Source organism: Rhinolophus hipposideros (assembly GCF_964194185.1).
Source record: "Rhinolophus hipposideros genome assembly, chromosome: 8".
In the NCBI taxonomy this organism is placed as follows: domain Eukaryota; kingdom Metazoa; phylum Chordata; class Mammalia; order Chiroptera; family Rhinolophidae; genus Rhinolophus; species Rhinolophus hipposideros.
The window spans coordinates 95,541,174-95,555,551 of NC_138054.1; the positions used below are offsets into that span (position 1 = coordinate 95,541,174).

Consider the following 14,378-nt stretch of genomic DNA (forward strand, 5'->3'; position numbering starts at 1 on the left):
CCCAGAGTCCAAGAGACGTTTTATTGTTCAAGTTGGTTCATATTGCTGTGAGGAGTCTATGGCACGCATGTGTGCCCAGCTCAGTGCAGGACCCAGAAAAGACACCACACTCACAGGCAGGAAGCCCCCTTCGTGCCCTCTTTGGGAGTGTGCCTGGCCTGGCGAGGCAAGGGTGGTGTGCAAAGCGAAAGCTGGGGGTCTGCACCTGCTCAGAAGCCTCCCCACCCCAGCAGGCCGCTCTGCATCTGCCCTTTGGTCCCTCCAGGTCTGCAGAGTCCGAGTTGGCTCTGCCCCACAGGCAATGAGTGTCCACCCCATCACTCACCAGTGCCCCCAGCGTGGCGGGAGAACACTGGGAGGGCAGCTTGGTCCCACCCACGCAGGACACTTCCAGAGTAAACATATAAACTGGTAGCTGCAGCGTTGCTCATCGATCAATAAATACTGAATAAATAAACGAGCAAATAAACGGTACACACATAAATGAGCACTGAGGAATGAACAGAAATGGGCGGCCTCAACACACAGAGACGTGGACAGACGGTGCAGGACATCCCTGGCGGGGGCCGAGGAACCCAACCCGACACACTGGTCGAGGGGAAGGAGGCGCTGGGGCCCTCTGCGGGGCTTAAGGCATGTGAGGGGCCGCAAGGTCTGGCCTCTGTGCAGTCCGCGCCGGGGTCAGAGGCTGGTGGAAGACACGGACAGTGTGGGCGAGGAGGGAGGCGGGAAGTTCAGCAGCTCGAGCACCGCCACGCCCACGCTGCTGCGCCGTGTGAACATGCAGGATGCAGCCACCCACTTGTTGGTCCTTGGGTTGTACTTTTCGATGGAGTTGAGGCTGGAGCTGCCGTCATTGCCCCCCACAGCATACAGCCAGCCGTCCATAGCCACCAGGTCATGGGTGCTCCTGGGGGCGGGGCAGGAGGGCATAAGCCCTTGGGGTGGAGCCCCGGGGGTGGGGCCACGGAGCCATAGGAGGAGCCCCAAGGTTGGGGCCACGGGGCCATGGGAGGAGCCCCGAGGGTGGGGCCGCCTGGAACCTCTAGGGAAGCGCACAGGCCAGAAGGAGAGCATGGGTGGGGGACACACTATGCAGGGGTGAGGCCATGGGACACATTTGTCAGTCTCTGAGGGGGGCAAACCCGCTGTGGTAGTGACGGGGACACTCCCAGTCTGTGGGCTGGGGGACAGCGCACCTTCGGATGTTCATGGGGGCCACACTCTCCCAGGCACCAGCCTTGGGGCTATATCTTTCCACAGAGTTGAGGCAGCTGGTGCCATCATTGCCACCGGCCACGTAGAGAGCCCCCTCCAGCACCGCCACACCAGCTGAGCTGCGCCGGCTGAGCATGGAGGTCACTGGCGTCCACGTGTTCACCTGTGGTTGAGGGGACCCGCTGGGGGCAGACCCATCACCAGCCCCCCTCCACTTCCAGTGCAGACCCCTGCTCCAGGGCGGTGTCTGTGGGACAGGGGTGGGACCTAAAGGGGAGGTGGGTGGCCAGAGTGATGACCTCAGGCAGCCCTTGGGAAGGGGGATTCATGGGATTGGGGCATTTCGCACCTGGGGCTCATACTTCTCCACTGTGGCCAGGTGAGATGAGCTGTCGTAACCGCCCACGGCATACAGGTTCCCATCTGCAGGGTTCAACATGCCCATGTTGTGCCTGCTGTGTGGGGTTTCGGGGGGAGCACGTAGGGGTGGGTACTACACCCAGTAAGTTGTCACCCACCGAGCATGGCCACACGGACATATCGCCTCCGGGTGCTCATGGCGGCGACAGACGTCCATGTTCCCGTCAGGGGGTCATAGCGCTCAGCACTGCGGACACCAGGACCACCACTGACCTCGAGCAGTGGCAGATGAGGACTCGCCTTCCCCTGGGGAATGACTCAAATCCCATGCTGGGATGTCACTGAGACTGACCCCAGAGTCCCACTGGAGCAGGAGGCAGGCCTGAGGGACACACACGGGCCCCCGGCTGCCTGGGTGATCCTGTGTGAGTGTCCACCTGGGCCCAGCCTCTGGACTTGTGGGAAAGACCCCAAGAGGAAAGGAAGGGGCAGGTGGGCTGGCACAAGTGAGGAGGCCTATGAGACCCTGGTAACTTGAGTCAGGCGGGATCTCTCTTTGCTCCCCTCAAGGTCTGACCTCTGTCGTCCTGATGCAGCCACAGCTGCTGCCAAGCCCGCCGCAAAAGGCCACTACCTGTTGAGGCAGGAGGCCCCATCGTAGCCACCGGCTGCGTACAGGAGCCCGTGCAGGGCAGCCACACCCAGACAGCTGCGCCTCGTGCCCATGGACACCTCGGGCTGCCAGACGTTGGTCACAGGGTCGTAGGACTCTACAGTGGCCAGATCTGACGTCCCATCGTAACTAGGGGAGGGGTCCAATGCTAGTCATGGCTGGCCCGGTGGGCATACAGCAAGCCCCACCAGAGAGCAGCCTCCACGCTTACCCGCCCACAGCATACAGCCGGTTCCCCACCGCTGCCACGCCCACCCGGGCTCTGCGTGTCGACATGGAGGCCACCACATGCCAGCGGTCAGTACGTGTGTCATAGGCTTCACAGTCCCCATGGATGGCGAACAGGCTCCCACCACCTAGGGAGGAGGATGTGATGGGGCATGAGGAGGGGCCCAGGAAGGCCATGGGCTGCGGGCTCTGGCACAGCTCAAGGTCAAGGGTTTTGGGCTCGGGGGAGGGATGGGTGTTTGTGAGTGGGCCACACCACACAGGGCCTTCCCCAGTGGGTGGAGGAGCAGCCGTGGGGACGGTGTAGGGTGTGATCAGCGTGGGGTGGGGCAGGCTGGTGCTGGGCTCATGAGCAGAAGTCGCAGGGCAGAGGCGTGGGGGCCAGCCGGGTGGGCGCACCAACGGCGAAGAGCACAGGGCCTGCGCCCTCGCAGTGCCGGGGCCTCGTGCGGCTACTGCTCAGGACGCCTCTCTGCTCCGGTAGCAGGTGGAACTTGAGCGCTTCGATGAGCAGGTCCTTGCAGTCAGGGTGGTGCCTCACCAGGCTCTCGGCGTCCACGTGGCCCAGCAGGAAGTCCCGGCTCAGCAGGGGCAGACGGACACACTTCATTAGCTGGGGTGCAGGGGCACCAGTTAGGCAGCGGGTAGGACCTGTGGGTACACCTGGCCCCAGCACTGAGACCCCCTGACAACTGTCCACCTGTATGCTGGGCCCTTCTGGAGATGTGTGCCTGCATCACACCCACGGTGTCCCTGGACACAGAGGAGCCCAGGCACAGCCAGGCCCTCAGCCACTGCGTCCTCTCCTGGATACAGTGCCCAGTCCTCATCCCGACCCAGGGACTGGCCTCACCCGTGGGACGTGCTGCCTCCGAGCGTCCACATCATGCTTGACCCAGCTCAGGACGGCACGGTAGACGTCCTCCTCTGAAGGCACGTTCAGGCTGTCGCTAGAGACCAGTTCCAGCACCTGGGGGTGGGGACCCTCAGATCTGAGATCTGGGGAGGGTCTTGGGGGCCCATGGAGCCCTGAAGGTGCCTGGGAGGGGGAGTCCAACGGGGGGCCCAGTGTTCCTATGAGGAGGGGCCAAGCAGGGTCAGGAGCCACAGATTCGGTTCCTGGGGACCTGGGCCCAGAGCAGCCCTAGGGACTCAGAACCATGGGTTGGGGTTGTAGGCTGGGATGTGCTCGGGAGTTGAGGGCGAAGGCTTGGGTGGTGTCAGAAGGTGGGCGCGGGAGACTACAGGAGTGGGTGGTGGGGCTGGAACATGGGTCAGAGGCTGGGAACAAGGGAGAGGGCCGCGGGGGCCCGGTCTTGCATTGTGCAGGGCCCAGGGTCCGTGTCAGGGCCCAGGCCGTGCCCAGCTGGCATGTTACCTGCTTCAGCGGCAGCAGCATGAACTCCTCGGTCTTGGCCACGTCCACGAAGTGCTGCAGCACGTACCTGTGTGCTGCCTTCAGCAGGTCGCCGCACGAGTGCGAGTCGGCAAAGCCCCGGATGCCCAGGCAGTTGGAGGGGTCCAGTTGGCTCAGCAGGAACTTGCAGCAGGCGTCACGGACGCCATTCAGCTGCAGAAGGCTGGCGGCTGGGAGCAGAGTCTGTGGGGCGAGGAGGGACAGGGCCAGAGGCAGGGACAGAGAAGCAGGCTGTGAAGAACTGAGAGGATGGGCCGGAGACACAGGGGACGCTGGGGGTGAGGGGAGTGCTGAGGCAGGAGGCGGTGGGTGTTGGACATGAGGGGTGAGACAGGCTCACCTGCACGTTACCTTCGCCCACCACGATCTCAGCCGTGTAGGCAAACTGCACCAGCTGGTCCAAGGCCTGAGGGTCGATGTCATGCAACGTCACGTGTGTCTGGCGGCTCTCACTCATCTCATCTGTGGGGACAGCAGGTCAGGCCAGTGCTGCCCTGGGAGGTCTGCAGATCCCGTCCCCCATCCCCCCCCCAGTGTCCACGCTGGGTGGGGCAGTACTTGCTTGTGAACATGGCGTGGAAGTAAGGGCTGCAGGAGGCCAGTACCACCTTGTGGGCTCGTATCTCCTTGGCGGCCACGTGCAGGACGATGTCACACAGGAGGCCTCGCTGGCGCATGCGGCTCATGGCCACAAAGGCATCGTGGTAGTGCCGCTTTGAATTGTGGGACACGGTGTGGCCCTCGCGGCTCAGCAGCTGCACCGCACCGTCCATGGGGGCCGCGGAACGCGCCTGCCTGGTCCGCGCCCGCTCCGCCTCGGGGCTGCAGAGGCAATGCCCGGTCAGAGGCATCGGCAGGGAGCTGCTCACCTGCCCCTGAGGCCCTGGGCGTGGCCTAGCGCACCCAGGAGGCCACTCCTTCCCCAGCAGACCACACCTGTAGCCCAACAAGGACCTCCCCTGCCGCCGAGGCTCCGCCCCCCAGGCTCCCTCACCTCCAGGAGCCTCCCTGGGGTCCAGCAAGGTTCGGCTCGCACCTTCTGCTAGCATGAGGTCCACTGTTGAGCCTGCGCGGCTTCTTCTGCTCCCCACCCCCAGCACCACATACCAAACTATCCCCGCGCCCCCTCTGCCTGCGACTCTCAAAAAGAACGAGGCTCCCTCTGTGCATCGTTGTCCACCCTCTCCGTGCCTGCCCCCAGCGGAGTCCGGTGTCTGCAGCACCAGCGGGCACACAGGGAGTGCACGGAGTGAGGCTGGTCCGTGCTGGCAGGCGGCTCTGAAGCGGATCCCTGGGTTCCCCGGCAGGTGTGACCTCACTTGACCCTCCCGAGCGGCCCCGCCCCCACATCCGCACCCCCTTCTGCAGACCAGCCGCCGGAGTGTCAGAGCCGCGCAGCCAGGATTCGAGGGCGGCGGGAGGGGACACCTCTGGACGCCCTGCTCCCCGTCCCGTGTGCGCGGATAAACGGAGGGGGGCGGGTTGGACTTGCCGGGCGCTGAGGCCGACCCTCCCGGCAGCCTGCCAACGCGCGACCCTCCCTCCCTCCTTCCGGGACGCACTCAGCCCCCGGCACACTCACGCCGGCGGCTGCGGCGGCGGGAGCGGCGGAGGCGCCTCGGGCCCGGGCCCCGGGCTGCCGTGCTCCGGGCTTTGCGTCCTGCCGGCCGGGCGCTCGCTGCGCGGCTGCATGGGCTCGGCCACCGGACTCGCCGCCGATCCCCGGAGGAGGCACAGACTAACGGAAACACGGACCGCTGGAGGGCTGCTCGGCGGCGGCAGCGGCGGTCCGCTCGGCGTCTCTGGCTCCCGCCGCCCGCCTGCAGCCGCTGTTTCTCGGCGCCGCCCGCCCCGCCTCCCGCGCTCCCCAGCGGCTTGGGGCTCGCAGCGCTGGACACGAGTCCGCTCTGTGTCCCGGCTCCCCTCCCTTCTTCCTCCAGGAAGCCCCCGGTCCCCGCTGTCGCTCATCTCCAAGAAGCTTCCTATCACTGTCGCTCACTCAGTCCAGAAGCCCTCCACCCCACCCCCGTACAAGTACCAGGCTTTGAGCTGGGCTTTGGCTGAGCGGGTAGAGGTGGCTGGGTCCTGACCGGAGCCTCGCCGGCGTCCCGGGGGCTGTGGGGTCCACTGTCGTGGGGTCTGGCCATTCAGGTCCGAGAACCCTCGCCCTCGGGAGTTGGGTCCTCCGAGGAGGTAGGATAGGGCCTAGGCTGATTCCTCCACCTGCCCTCCCCCAGGCATCCTTCCCGCCTCTGGACCTTTGCACCTCCTGGCTGTTTCCAAAGGGGCCCGACTCTGCCCAGCCCCGAGCTGTGGACTTATGCAGATGTGTTCGTCGGTGAATTCCCAGAAGAATGAGAAGTGACTGGGCTGAAGCATGAGGCATAGTACTTTCAGGTAGATTTGGACAAACAGGCCTCAAAAACAGCGCTTCCCCTTTTTCCCCCAGCACAGGTGCTGTGGGACTGTCCCGTGAAATGCAAACGCTCTCATCGTTCTGATCCTCGTTTGATCAGAGCGCGGCCCGCCTGGCCATCAGGCCGTCATCTATCTTTTGGCGAACATCTAAAGCTTCCCCTATTAGTGTTGGCTTTTTATTCTTGATTTGCAAGAGCTCTCTGTATAGGAGCCCTCTCTGTTGATGGCGTTTTGTCCTTTCTCGATGCGTTGAAATCCTCGCAGGCACACGTCTACGGAGCCCTGGGCAGGCTGTGTGCAGACCGGGCGAGGGGGCCCCAGACCCGACCCTCCTCCGGGGCAGTACTGTTACCACTAAGTGTTACGCAGAAGGACCCAGATAATGAGCTGGTCCTGCTTGGTGCTCAAGTTCTGCAACCCGGCGCTCGGCGGATGCGTGCAGGAGCCGACTGAAGCAGGCCTGCGCCAGGAACCCGCACCCGCGTGCCAACGACTCGGGAGCCCTAGCGCTCGCTACCCGCAGCACAAAGGATGTGAACGCGCCCTCCCGCTCACAGGCCGCCGGAGCCACGGTCGGAGAACCGGAGAGCCAGCCGGCGGGCGCCGCGCAGCGGAGGAAGGACGCCTAGCGCACGGCATTCTGGGGCCGGAAGCGGGGCGCACGCTGCAGGCTGGCGGCCATGGCGGCGGCGCGGAGTCGTAAGCGGTGAGTTGGCCACCTGGGGTCCGATTCGGCCTCCCAGCGGGTGCTTACACGTGAGGGGGCTCTCCGTGTTCCTGGGGCAGCGGGGCGGGGACACGCCTGGCCGGCAGGGAGCCGTGACTGGGGCGTCGGGACCCGCAGGCGCCTGGCAGAGCTGACGGTAGACGAGTTTCTGGCCTCGGGCTTTGATTCTGAGTCCGACTCCGAGCCCGAAGGAGCCCCCGGAGCCGCGCGGAGCACGGACGGGCCCCGCGGGAACCCCTCGGCCAGGTGAGCGGAGCGCCTCCCACGGGCTGCGCGTCAGCCGAGTCCCTCGTGTTCCTGGTGCCCCGCCCCCGCCGCGAGGGTGCCGGGCGCGCCGGGCGCTCCGGGCGGGTCCGGGGACCGGGAACTGCGCCCCTCCGGCCGCGCCCTGTGTCGGGCCAGCGGCGGACGCACGTGCCGCGGACCGAGGGGCCCGGGCGCTGGGGGAGGGGCGCGGCGGCGGCTGCGCGGAGCGGGGCCTTTGGGGGCGCGAGCGCGCACACAGCAGCAGGAGACGGTTGTGCTGTCCGGGGAGCAGGCCCTTCCCCGAGGGGCAGTGTGGCTGTGGCGGCGGGGGTGACCCCACGGACACCGAGATGGGCCGCTCACGGGGCTTCCCAGTAAGATCCTGGGAGGGCAGCTCAGGGTTTGGAGCAGCGAAGTCACGTCACACGACAGACAGCACAGGGCGCTGATGGGGGGAGACCTTAGGGTGAGTGAGAGGACAGAGGAGGCAGGATCGCCAGGAAAGGCAGCGTTCCCGCACATGGCCATGGAGCGGGGTGCAGACAGCACCAGCTTGGGAGCAGTCCAGTCCGGTGTGGTATGTGTTGGGTTTGCAGTGCGCGCGTTAGAACAGGTACAGGGGGCTGTGCAGCACGTGAGCCTGGAGTCTGGGGCAGACAGGAACCTGGTGAAAAGGTGCCCCTGAAAACCCCCTGCCTGAGCTGTCAGCACTTGTGCAGGGAGCAGACCAAGCCCCACGTCTTCCCCGGGGAGGCCAGCCAGCTGGCCGTGCGGAGGACGGAGCCTCACTGCCGCAGCCCCCCTGGCTCTGCCTGTCCGTCACACGTGACGACCCCCACCTTTCCAGCCGCCGTAAAGGCTATGCCTCTGAGCACAAGGACCAGCTTTCTCGGCTGAAGCTCAGAGACCCAGAGTTCTACAAGTTCCTGCAGGAGAACGACCAGAGCCTGCTCAACTTCAGCGATTCGGACAGCTCTGAGGACGAAGGGCAGCAGCCCCACTCCCTGCCAGAAACACTGGAGGTGAGGGCTGGGGCTGAGCTGGCTGCGAGCTGGGGCACGCTCGTGGACCCTGCATCCTGCTGTAGCCTGGCCCTCTGTGTTTGCTGCAGGAAGCCAGTGAGCAGGGAGACGAGGATGAGGATGGCGTCTCCAGAGGGCTGAAGGGGAAGAAGAGGGATTCTGTCCCTGTGACCCTCGCCATGGTTGAGAGATGGAAGCAGGCATCAAAAGTAAGAAATGGCATGGGATGGGCAACTGCCAAACTCCCCCCTTAGGTGTCTGCGCTTGCCTCATTTCTGGCACCTGGGGCTGCAGGTAGGCGGGCTCCTTCTCTGGGGCTGCAGGTGGGAGGGCCGCTTCTCTGAGCTGTGGCACTATCCTGTTCAGTGCAAATGGGTCTCGCGTGCTTATTCCTCATGCTCGGGGCTTCAGGACGGTGTCTTCCTTCAGTCAGAGGTTCTAGGGGCTCTGCCTGCTCCCGTGCTTTCAGTCTCTCTCTTGGGCTCCTTGTTCTCCGAACTCTCTGTGCCTGTGCCAGTTGTGGAGCCGCTTTTCCCAGTCTGTTGCAGTACTTCCTGCACGGAAAGGAGAGGACAGAAGGGAGAGCTCCAGGTGCTAGCCAGAGCTGGCCATTGGCCAGGTCTGGGACCCTTGGCCTCTCACGCGACCCCATGGTCCCTGAGCTGGGCTCCCTGCCCTCCCAGCATTCTGGACTGTCTTTTTGTTCCCAGCACATGGCTGAGTCACACTGCCCCCACGTCGGCCCTGTGTCTGAGGGTGGGCAAGGGGTGCCTTTCTCACAGGGTGGGTTCCTGAAGCCCTGCTGACCCCCCTCCCCCCGTCCTACATGGCCAGAGGCTCACCAGTGTTCTGGGCCCTCTTGTCCCTTCAGCAGCACCTTACTCCAAGGCTGTTCCATGAGGTCGTGCAGGCGCTCCGAGCAGCTGTGGGCACCGCCCAAGGGGACCAGGAAGGTGCTGAGGCCAGCAAGTTCCAGGTCACAGACAGTGCTGGTGAGCTGCGGCCAGGGGATGTGTGATGAGGCTCTCTGTTCCATCTTCTGTCTGTTGAGTGGCACGTGTGGTCCCCTTGTTGCAGTGTTCAATGCCCTGGTCTCCTTCTGCATCAGAGACCTGCTTGGCTGCCTCCAGAAGCTGCTGTTTGGAAAAGCCCCAAAGGGCAGCAGCAGGTGAGAGGGAGGAGGGTGGGCGGGGGTGTGTTCAGGGCCCTGCTGTGGAACGCAGAGGCCCCAGGCCTGGCTGGTCCTCAGGGACGTGAGGACAGCACAGGTTCTTTGCAGGCTCTGGGAAGGATCTGGGCATCAGCGTCAGTCAGAGGCCCCATCCTTTTCTCTTTCTTCTTTCTGAGAAGGGAAATTCTCTGCACAGAATTTCTTGGGCTGCAGAGTAGGTGCTTGACTTTGCTCCCCCATCGTCCCAGGTCAGGACTCTTTCTTCTTCGTCTTTGGATGAATAAGTCTTGTCCACTCTCAGTGCCTTTTGCTCTGTGGCTGGGGGGTGTGTCTGTAGGTGGGGGCCTCAGTGCTGAGGTTGAGAACCTTAACTTCCACGTTAGAGGTACACTGAGCAGAGAAGGCCGTGTGCAGTCTTCAGAGGGAAGCAGCAGATAACTGGGAGAACATGTGTTCCATTGGGGCTGGGAGGGCCATGCAATCACGTGGAAGCAGTAGGGGCCTTGGAGGGTCAGACTCACCCCAGACACTTCAAAGAGAGAAAGACGTCTCCATGGAGGGGCCCTGCTGTCACCAGGGTGGGGGAGGCGGTGGACCTGGAGATGGGCAGACCTCAGCTTCAGGCCGGCAGTCAGGGCTGGACTGATGGCTCAGGGGGCTTCGGCCGTGTGGAGGCAGCCGTCTGGTTGGTACCGGCAGTAAGTGAGTGGGCGCAGGCGTAGTGTTGGCGGGGGCCTGTGAGGGGGCACTGCACTGAGCGGAGCGGTCACTGAAGGGCGGGGCTTTGGGTGAAGTGGCGGGAGTTGCTTCCTGGGTCAGGGCACACTGGCTGCCGGTGCCCCTGTCCTTTGTCCCTTTGCATCAGAGCAGGTTTTAATGAGCACCTACTGCGTGCTGAGTTCCGTGAGTGCTTTGGGGTTCTGCTGTTGAGAAACTTCTGAGAAAGGTAGTCACTGTTGCCAGGTGTTTCCATTTTTCAAAAGAGTGTTTGGTGAAACTAAATTATAAATGTGGATGACTTGTTTGTTTGTTTTTAAGTATGTGTGGTCCAAAGAAAACCAACGTGCAGTGGTAGTTAGCGATGCCTGGCTTGGGTCTCAGGGTATGGCTGCCTCTGTGGACTCTGGGGCAAGTGGCCAGGTCTGGGCTCAGACATAGAGTACAGTTGCTCTTGGCCGTCTGTCCTGGGGCTGCTCCTCCTCACTCTTGAGAGGGTCTTAGCCAGTGGTAAGGGGCCCCTGAGCTTTTTGTAGAGAGATGGGGGGTCTCCCGAGGGCCCATGTGCCTCGTGTCCTGGAGACTGCATGGACGGAACAGCCTTGTGTGTAGCTGGGGGTCTCAAGTGGGCGGGCACTGTGTCCTCTCTGCAGGGTACAGCAGCCGTCCAGCAGCCCGCTGTGGGGGAAGCTCCGGCTGGATGTGAAGGCTTACCTGGGCTCCGTCATACAGGTGCAGTGCCAGCGGGAGGGTCTGCCGGATCCCACAGGGCCTGGCCGCAGGCCAGGGTCCAGTCCTTTGCATCTGGCTGTGAGTGGGTTTGGGGCCTCACGGACGTCTCCTGCTCCCCCAGCTGGTGGCCTGCGTGGCAGAGACGACAGTCGCAGCAGCCCTCCTCCAGCATGTGGGCAACTCCGTGCCCTACTTCCTGACCTTCCCTAGGCAGTGCCGCATGCTGCTCAAGGTGGGCATGATCGGGATGCAAACACGTCCCAGTTCCAGCCTCTGCACCTGCGCCCACCCCCCACCCTCAGGCAGCACAGCCCCAGCACGTGGGGACGGGCTCGAGGCTGGGACTGTCTCACAGCAATGCCCATAGGGGCCTGTGGCCAGACAGGCAGTGACGTCCTGCTCTCTTCAGAGGATGGTGACCCTGTGGAGCACGGGCGAGGAGACGCTACGTGTGTTGGCCTTCCTGGTCCTCACCAGAGTCTGCCGGCACAAAAAGGACACCTTCCTGAGCCCTGTCCTCAAGGTACTGAGGCCGTGTGGCTCCTGCCTGTGGAGCTGTGCTCTGTCCATCAGGGTCTATGTTGAAAGTCTTGGCTGGAGGGCTGGGCAGGCTGCCTTTGTGGTCAGCGGCCCTCCCCTGCACTGGTTCCAAGGCCCTGGTCACTGTTTCCTCCCTGGGTCAGGGGCGGGGGGCAGGGGGAGGGAAGGCGCGGACACAGTGATAGTGACCAGAGCGTTGACTCCCCTGGGGCTCTGTGGACTGCACTCCCAGCTCTCCCCTCAGTGGATGAGGACATCCGGTGTGAAGAGGGACAGGGGCTCTGCTGCCGGGCTCCAAGCCTGGGGTGGCCTGCCTTGCCCTGCATGGGGACCCTCTGGAACCCCCTGCATAGAGCTGCCTGCAGCAGGGTCCTGTCTGCTTCCCTCCCAGTGCCTGTGTGGTGTCCCTGCTACTTCCCACAGTTCACACTGGAGCTCACCCCTCCCCATAATGCCCCTCTCCTCTGCATGTACCCTGTGCCAGAGGTTGGTGGGTACACACGGGGAGCAGGGGCGTGCACAGGGAGGGGCCTGCAGAGGCAGCAGCTCTGAGCAAAAGGCCCAGTTGTCTGGTGGAGGGTCCATGGGCCCCGGAGCTCAGGTGGCTGTTATCTTCCCGGCAGCAAATGTACATCACGTATGTGAGGAATTGCAAGTTTACCTCCCCCAGCGCCCTGCCCCTCATCAACTTCATGCAGCGGACCCTGACTGAGCTGCTGGCCCTGGACACGGGGGTCACTTACCAGCACGCCTTCCTGTACATCCGACAGCTCGCCGTGCACCTGCGTAACGCCATGACCACACGCAGGAAGGTGAACACTCGGCGGTGGAGGGGTGGCTGAGCCCCCTTGCCGGGCCCCCAGGGCAATGGGTGGGGCTGAGCTGGGTGCTGGGCCTCCTGGGGAGACACCCCAGCAGCTGTGGACTGGGGGAGGAGGGCATGGTGCTGTGGATGAGATGGGGACCCCGGGCTGACCTGGAGATGGAACCCCACCAGGAGACATACCAGTCTGTGTACAACTGGCAGTTCGTGCACTGCCTCCGCCTGTGGTGCCGTGTCCTCAGCACCGTGTGTCCCAGCGAAGCCCTGCAGCCCTTGATCTACCCCCTCTCCCAGGTTGTCATCGGCTGCATCAAGTGAGTCAGGGATGGCAGGGTGGCTCTGAGGGCCAGGGTCACGTGGGTCATCCGGAAGGTCACAGGAGGCTGTTCTGGAGGTCAGGGTAGGGCCAGGCTTACAGGGAGGCCTCCTGGAGGGCCGGGAGAGGCTAATTTTCCAGGAGGAGCTGGGCAGTGCTCCCAGTGGCCAGACCTGCAGGGTCTGGGGTCTGTGACGTGGCAACAAGGCTGGGGGTGGGGCCATCTGTGACCCATGGGCAGCTGGGCTGCTCCAGCACCTTGGTCCCAGGACACAGCGCACAGGTGCGTTCTGGGGGTGCTGGGTAGAGGTCTGTGTGCAGTTTGAAGGGAGTTCGGGTTTGCGGGGTTCTCGGGCAGCGCAGGTCTGGTATTCGTTTCGCATTGGCCTCCACATGTGGCCTGATGGCCGTTGGCCGGGAGGGGCACCCCTGCCCTCCTGAATGGGGAGCCGTGGATGCCGCTCAGGGAAGAAAGAGCGACGTGAATGAGTGATCGCCCCTGCCCCGTAACTGAGCGGAGAGGCGGGTCCCTAACGCGGGACTTCCCGCCCCGTTCGAGCCGAGGATTCCGTCGGTGCATGTGTGGCCTCTGACCTGACAGCGTGACAGGGAGGGCTCCTGCTGAGGTTGGGGTTCCCTGTGAAAGGGTCGGGGAGCTGGCCAGGAGGGCGAGGCTCGTTTTAGGGTTTTGAGTCTGGGCCTCCGCTCACTTCCGTCTTCCCGCCCCCAGGTTGGTCCCCACCGCCCGCTACTACCCGCTGCGCATGCACTGCGTGCGCGCCCTGACGCTGCTCTCGGAGCGCACGGGTGTCTTCATCCCGGTGCTGCCCTTCGTCCTGGAGGTGGGCGGGGCGGGGCGGGGCGGGGCGCGGCGGGCGGGCGGGGCGGGGCGTGGGTGGGCGGGGCGGGGGGGGTGGGTGGGCGGGGCTTCCTGCTTTGCCCAGAGCCTCCGAGCTCCGCTAGGTGTCGCTCTCCTGAGCGCTGGTCCCTCACCTGTGGACACCTGCACTCCATACTCCGATACCTGCTCAGGCTGGTAGAGCGCGTTGCTTGGCAAGAGTGGCCGCGAGGACAAGGACAGCTGTGCCGCAGGGTGGGCCTAAGGGTGCTGGTTTTAGGGCACAGACTTGGGTGGATCTGGGCATTTGCCCAAGGTTAGAGTGAGCAGGAGAGCTGGGCTTGAAGCCCAGGTCTGATCGCAAGGCCGCATTCCGGCCTCTACTCACCCCCGTGTGTGCTGTGCGTCTGTGTTTGCATGCTCACGTGGCACAGATGGGGAAAGGATGTGCTCCAAAGCCCTGAAACCCACTGGCAGTTGGGCCCCAACCCAGCAAATACTCAGTCATGTTCCCCGTTTGAGAGGCCTGAGCACCACCCATGGGACAGGCCAGAGGACTGTGTCCGCCTGGCCACTACAGTGCTGTGCTCCGCCCTTTAGCACGTAGGGGAGGGAAGGGAGCCCCAGTCTCCTGGTCTTGTGAACGTCCTGTGGAAAACATCCAGTCCCCTGGGATGCCCTCCCTCCCAGTCCTCAGCGTGCCTGCCGGCTTGCTCTGGGTACCCGTCTCTGTCCCCTTCTGCCCATGGTCTCCTGCGGACTACTCTTTTGCACAGCCCTCTTACTGACCCTACCTTGGCTTGCCACAGCCACGCCCCATACATCCCTCTCACGCCCAGGGGTGCAGGCCTCTCTTCTCCAGAGAAAACCACAGCCAGAAGCCAAGCTCTGTGCCTGCATGAATGACTTGCTCCCCCTCCCCCAGATGGGAA

The 14,378-nt window shown here is 63.9% G+C and overlaps 2 protein-coding genes across 6 annotated transcripts in view; one reads left to right on the top strand and one right to left on the bottom strand.

Moving 5' to 3' along the window:
* On the bottom strand, positions 1–6,001 carry KLHL17 (kelch like family member 17). 4 transcript variants are annotated; one of them, XM_081057815.1, is made up of 13 exons: positions 5,479–6,001; positions 4,459–4,718; positions 4,237–4,358; positions 3,858–4,079; positions 3,333–3,449; positions 2,879–3,092; positions 2,463–2,607; positions 2,213–2,380; positions 1,737–1,825; positions 1,568–1,641; positions 1,200–1,381; positions 803–910; positions 571–688 (listed from the first exon to the last, which is right to left on the bottom strand). In XM_081057815.1, the coding sequence occupies exons 1-13, from the start codon at positions 5,862–5,864 to the stop codon at positions 682–684; spliced, it is 2,094 nt and encodes a 697-aa protein (XP_080913941.1). In that variant the 5' UTR covers positions 5,865–6,001; the 3' UTR covers positions 571–681. The 4 variants fall into 4 exon arrangements, with proteins under 4 accessions (XP_080913940.1, XP_080913943.1, XP_080913942.1 ...); XM_081057814.1 differs by having other exon boundaries at positions 1–910; XM_081057817.1 differs by lacking the exon at positions 5,479–6,001 and adding an exon at positions 5,253–5,418 and having other exon boundaries at positions 1–910.
* The window catches only part of NOC2L (NOC2 like nucleolar associated transcriptional repressor), a 13,870-nt gene continuing 4,596 nt past the window's right edge, over positions 5,105–14,378 (top strand). Inside the window, exons 1-14 of one of the 2 annotated variants that reach the window (XM_081057812.1) lie at positions 5,105–5,203; positions 6,134–6,293; positions 6,579–7,020; positions 7,159–7,287; positions 8,135–8,309; positions 8,399–8,518; positions 9,181–9,301; positions 9,387–9,477; positions 10,851–10,929; positions 11,051–11,161; positions 11,339–11,452; positions 12,093–12,281; positions 12,467–12,606; positions 13,339–13,450. In XM_081057812.1, coding sequence (XP_080913938.1) covers positions 6,995–7,020; positions 7,159–7,287; positions 8,135–8,309; positions 8,399–8,518; positions 9,181–9,301; positions 9,387–9,477; positions 10,851–10,929; positions 11,051–11,161; positions 11,339–11,452; positions 12,093–12,281; positions 12,467–12,606; positions 13,339–13,450 — 1,407 coding nt within the window. In that variant the 5' untranslated portion in view covers positions 5,105–5,203; positions 6,134–6,293; positions 6,579–6,994. Of the gene's footprint in view, positions 5,204–6,133; positions 6,294–6,578; positions 7,021–7,158; positions 7,288–8,134; positions 8,310–8,398; positions 8,519–9,180; positions 9,302–9,386; positions 9,478–10,850; positions 10,930–11,050; positions 11,162–11,338; positions 11,453–12,092; positions 12,282–12,466; positions 12,607–13,338; positions 13,451–14,378 lie in introns of those variants that run through there. The other variant, XM_081057811.1, reaches the window with a different exon arrangement.

Bases quoted from the DNA above. Each gene is read 5' to 3' on its own strand.
- KLHL17 (XM_081057814.1), bottom strand. From the start codon at position 5,864: ATGAGCGACAGCGGGGACCGGGGGCTTCCTGGAGGAAGAAGGGAGGGG. The intron at 3,450-3,857 runs GTAACATGCCAG...CCCCACCCCCAG, and splicing joins TGCTGCTGCCGCTGAAGCAG to GTGCTGGAACTGGTCTCTAG. The intron at 3,093-3,332 runs GTGAGGCCAGTC...CCTGCACCCCAG, and splicing joins GGAGGCAGCACGTCCCACGG to CTAATGAAGTGTGTCCGTCT.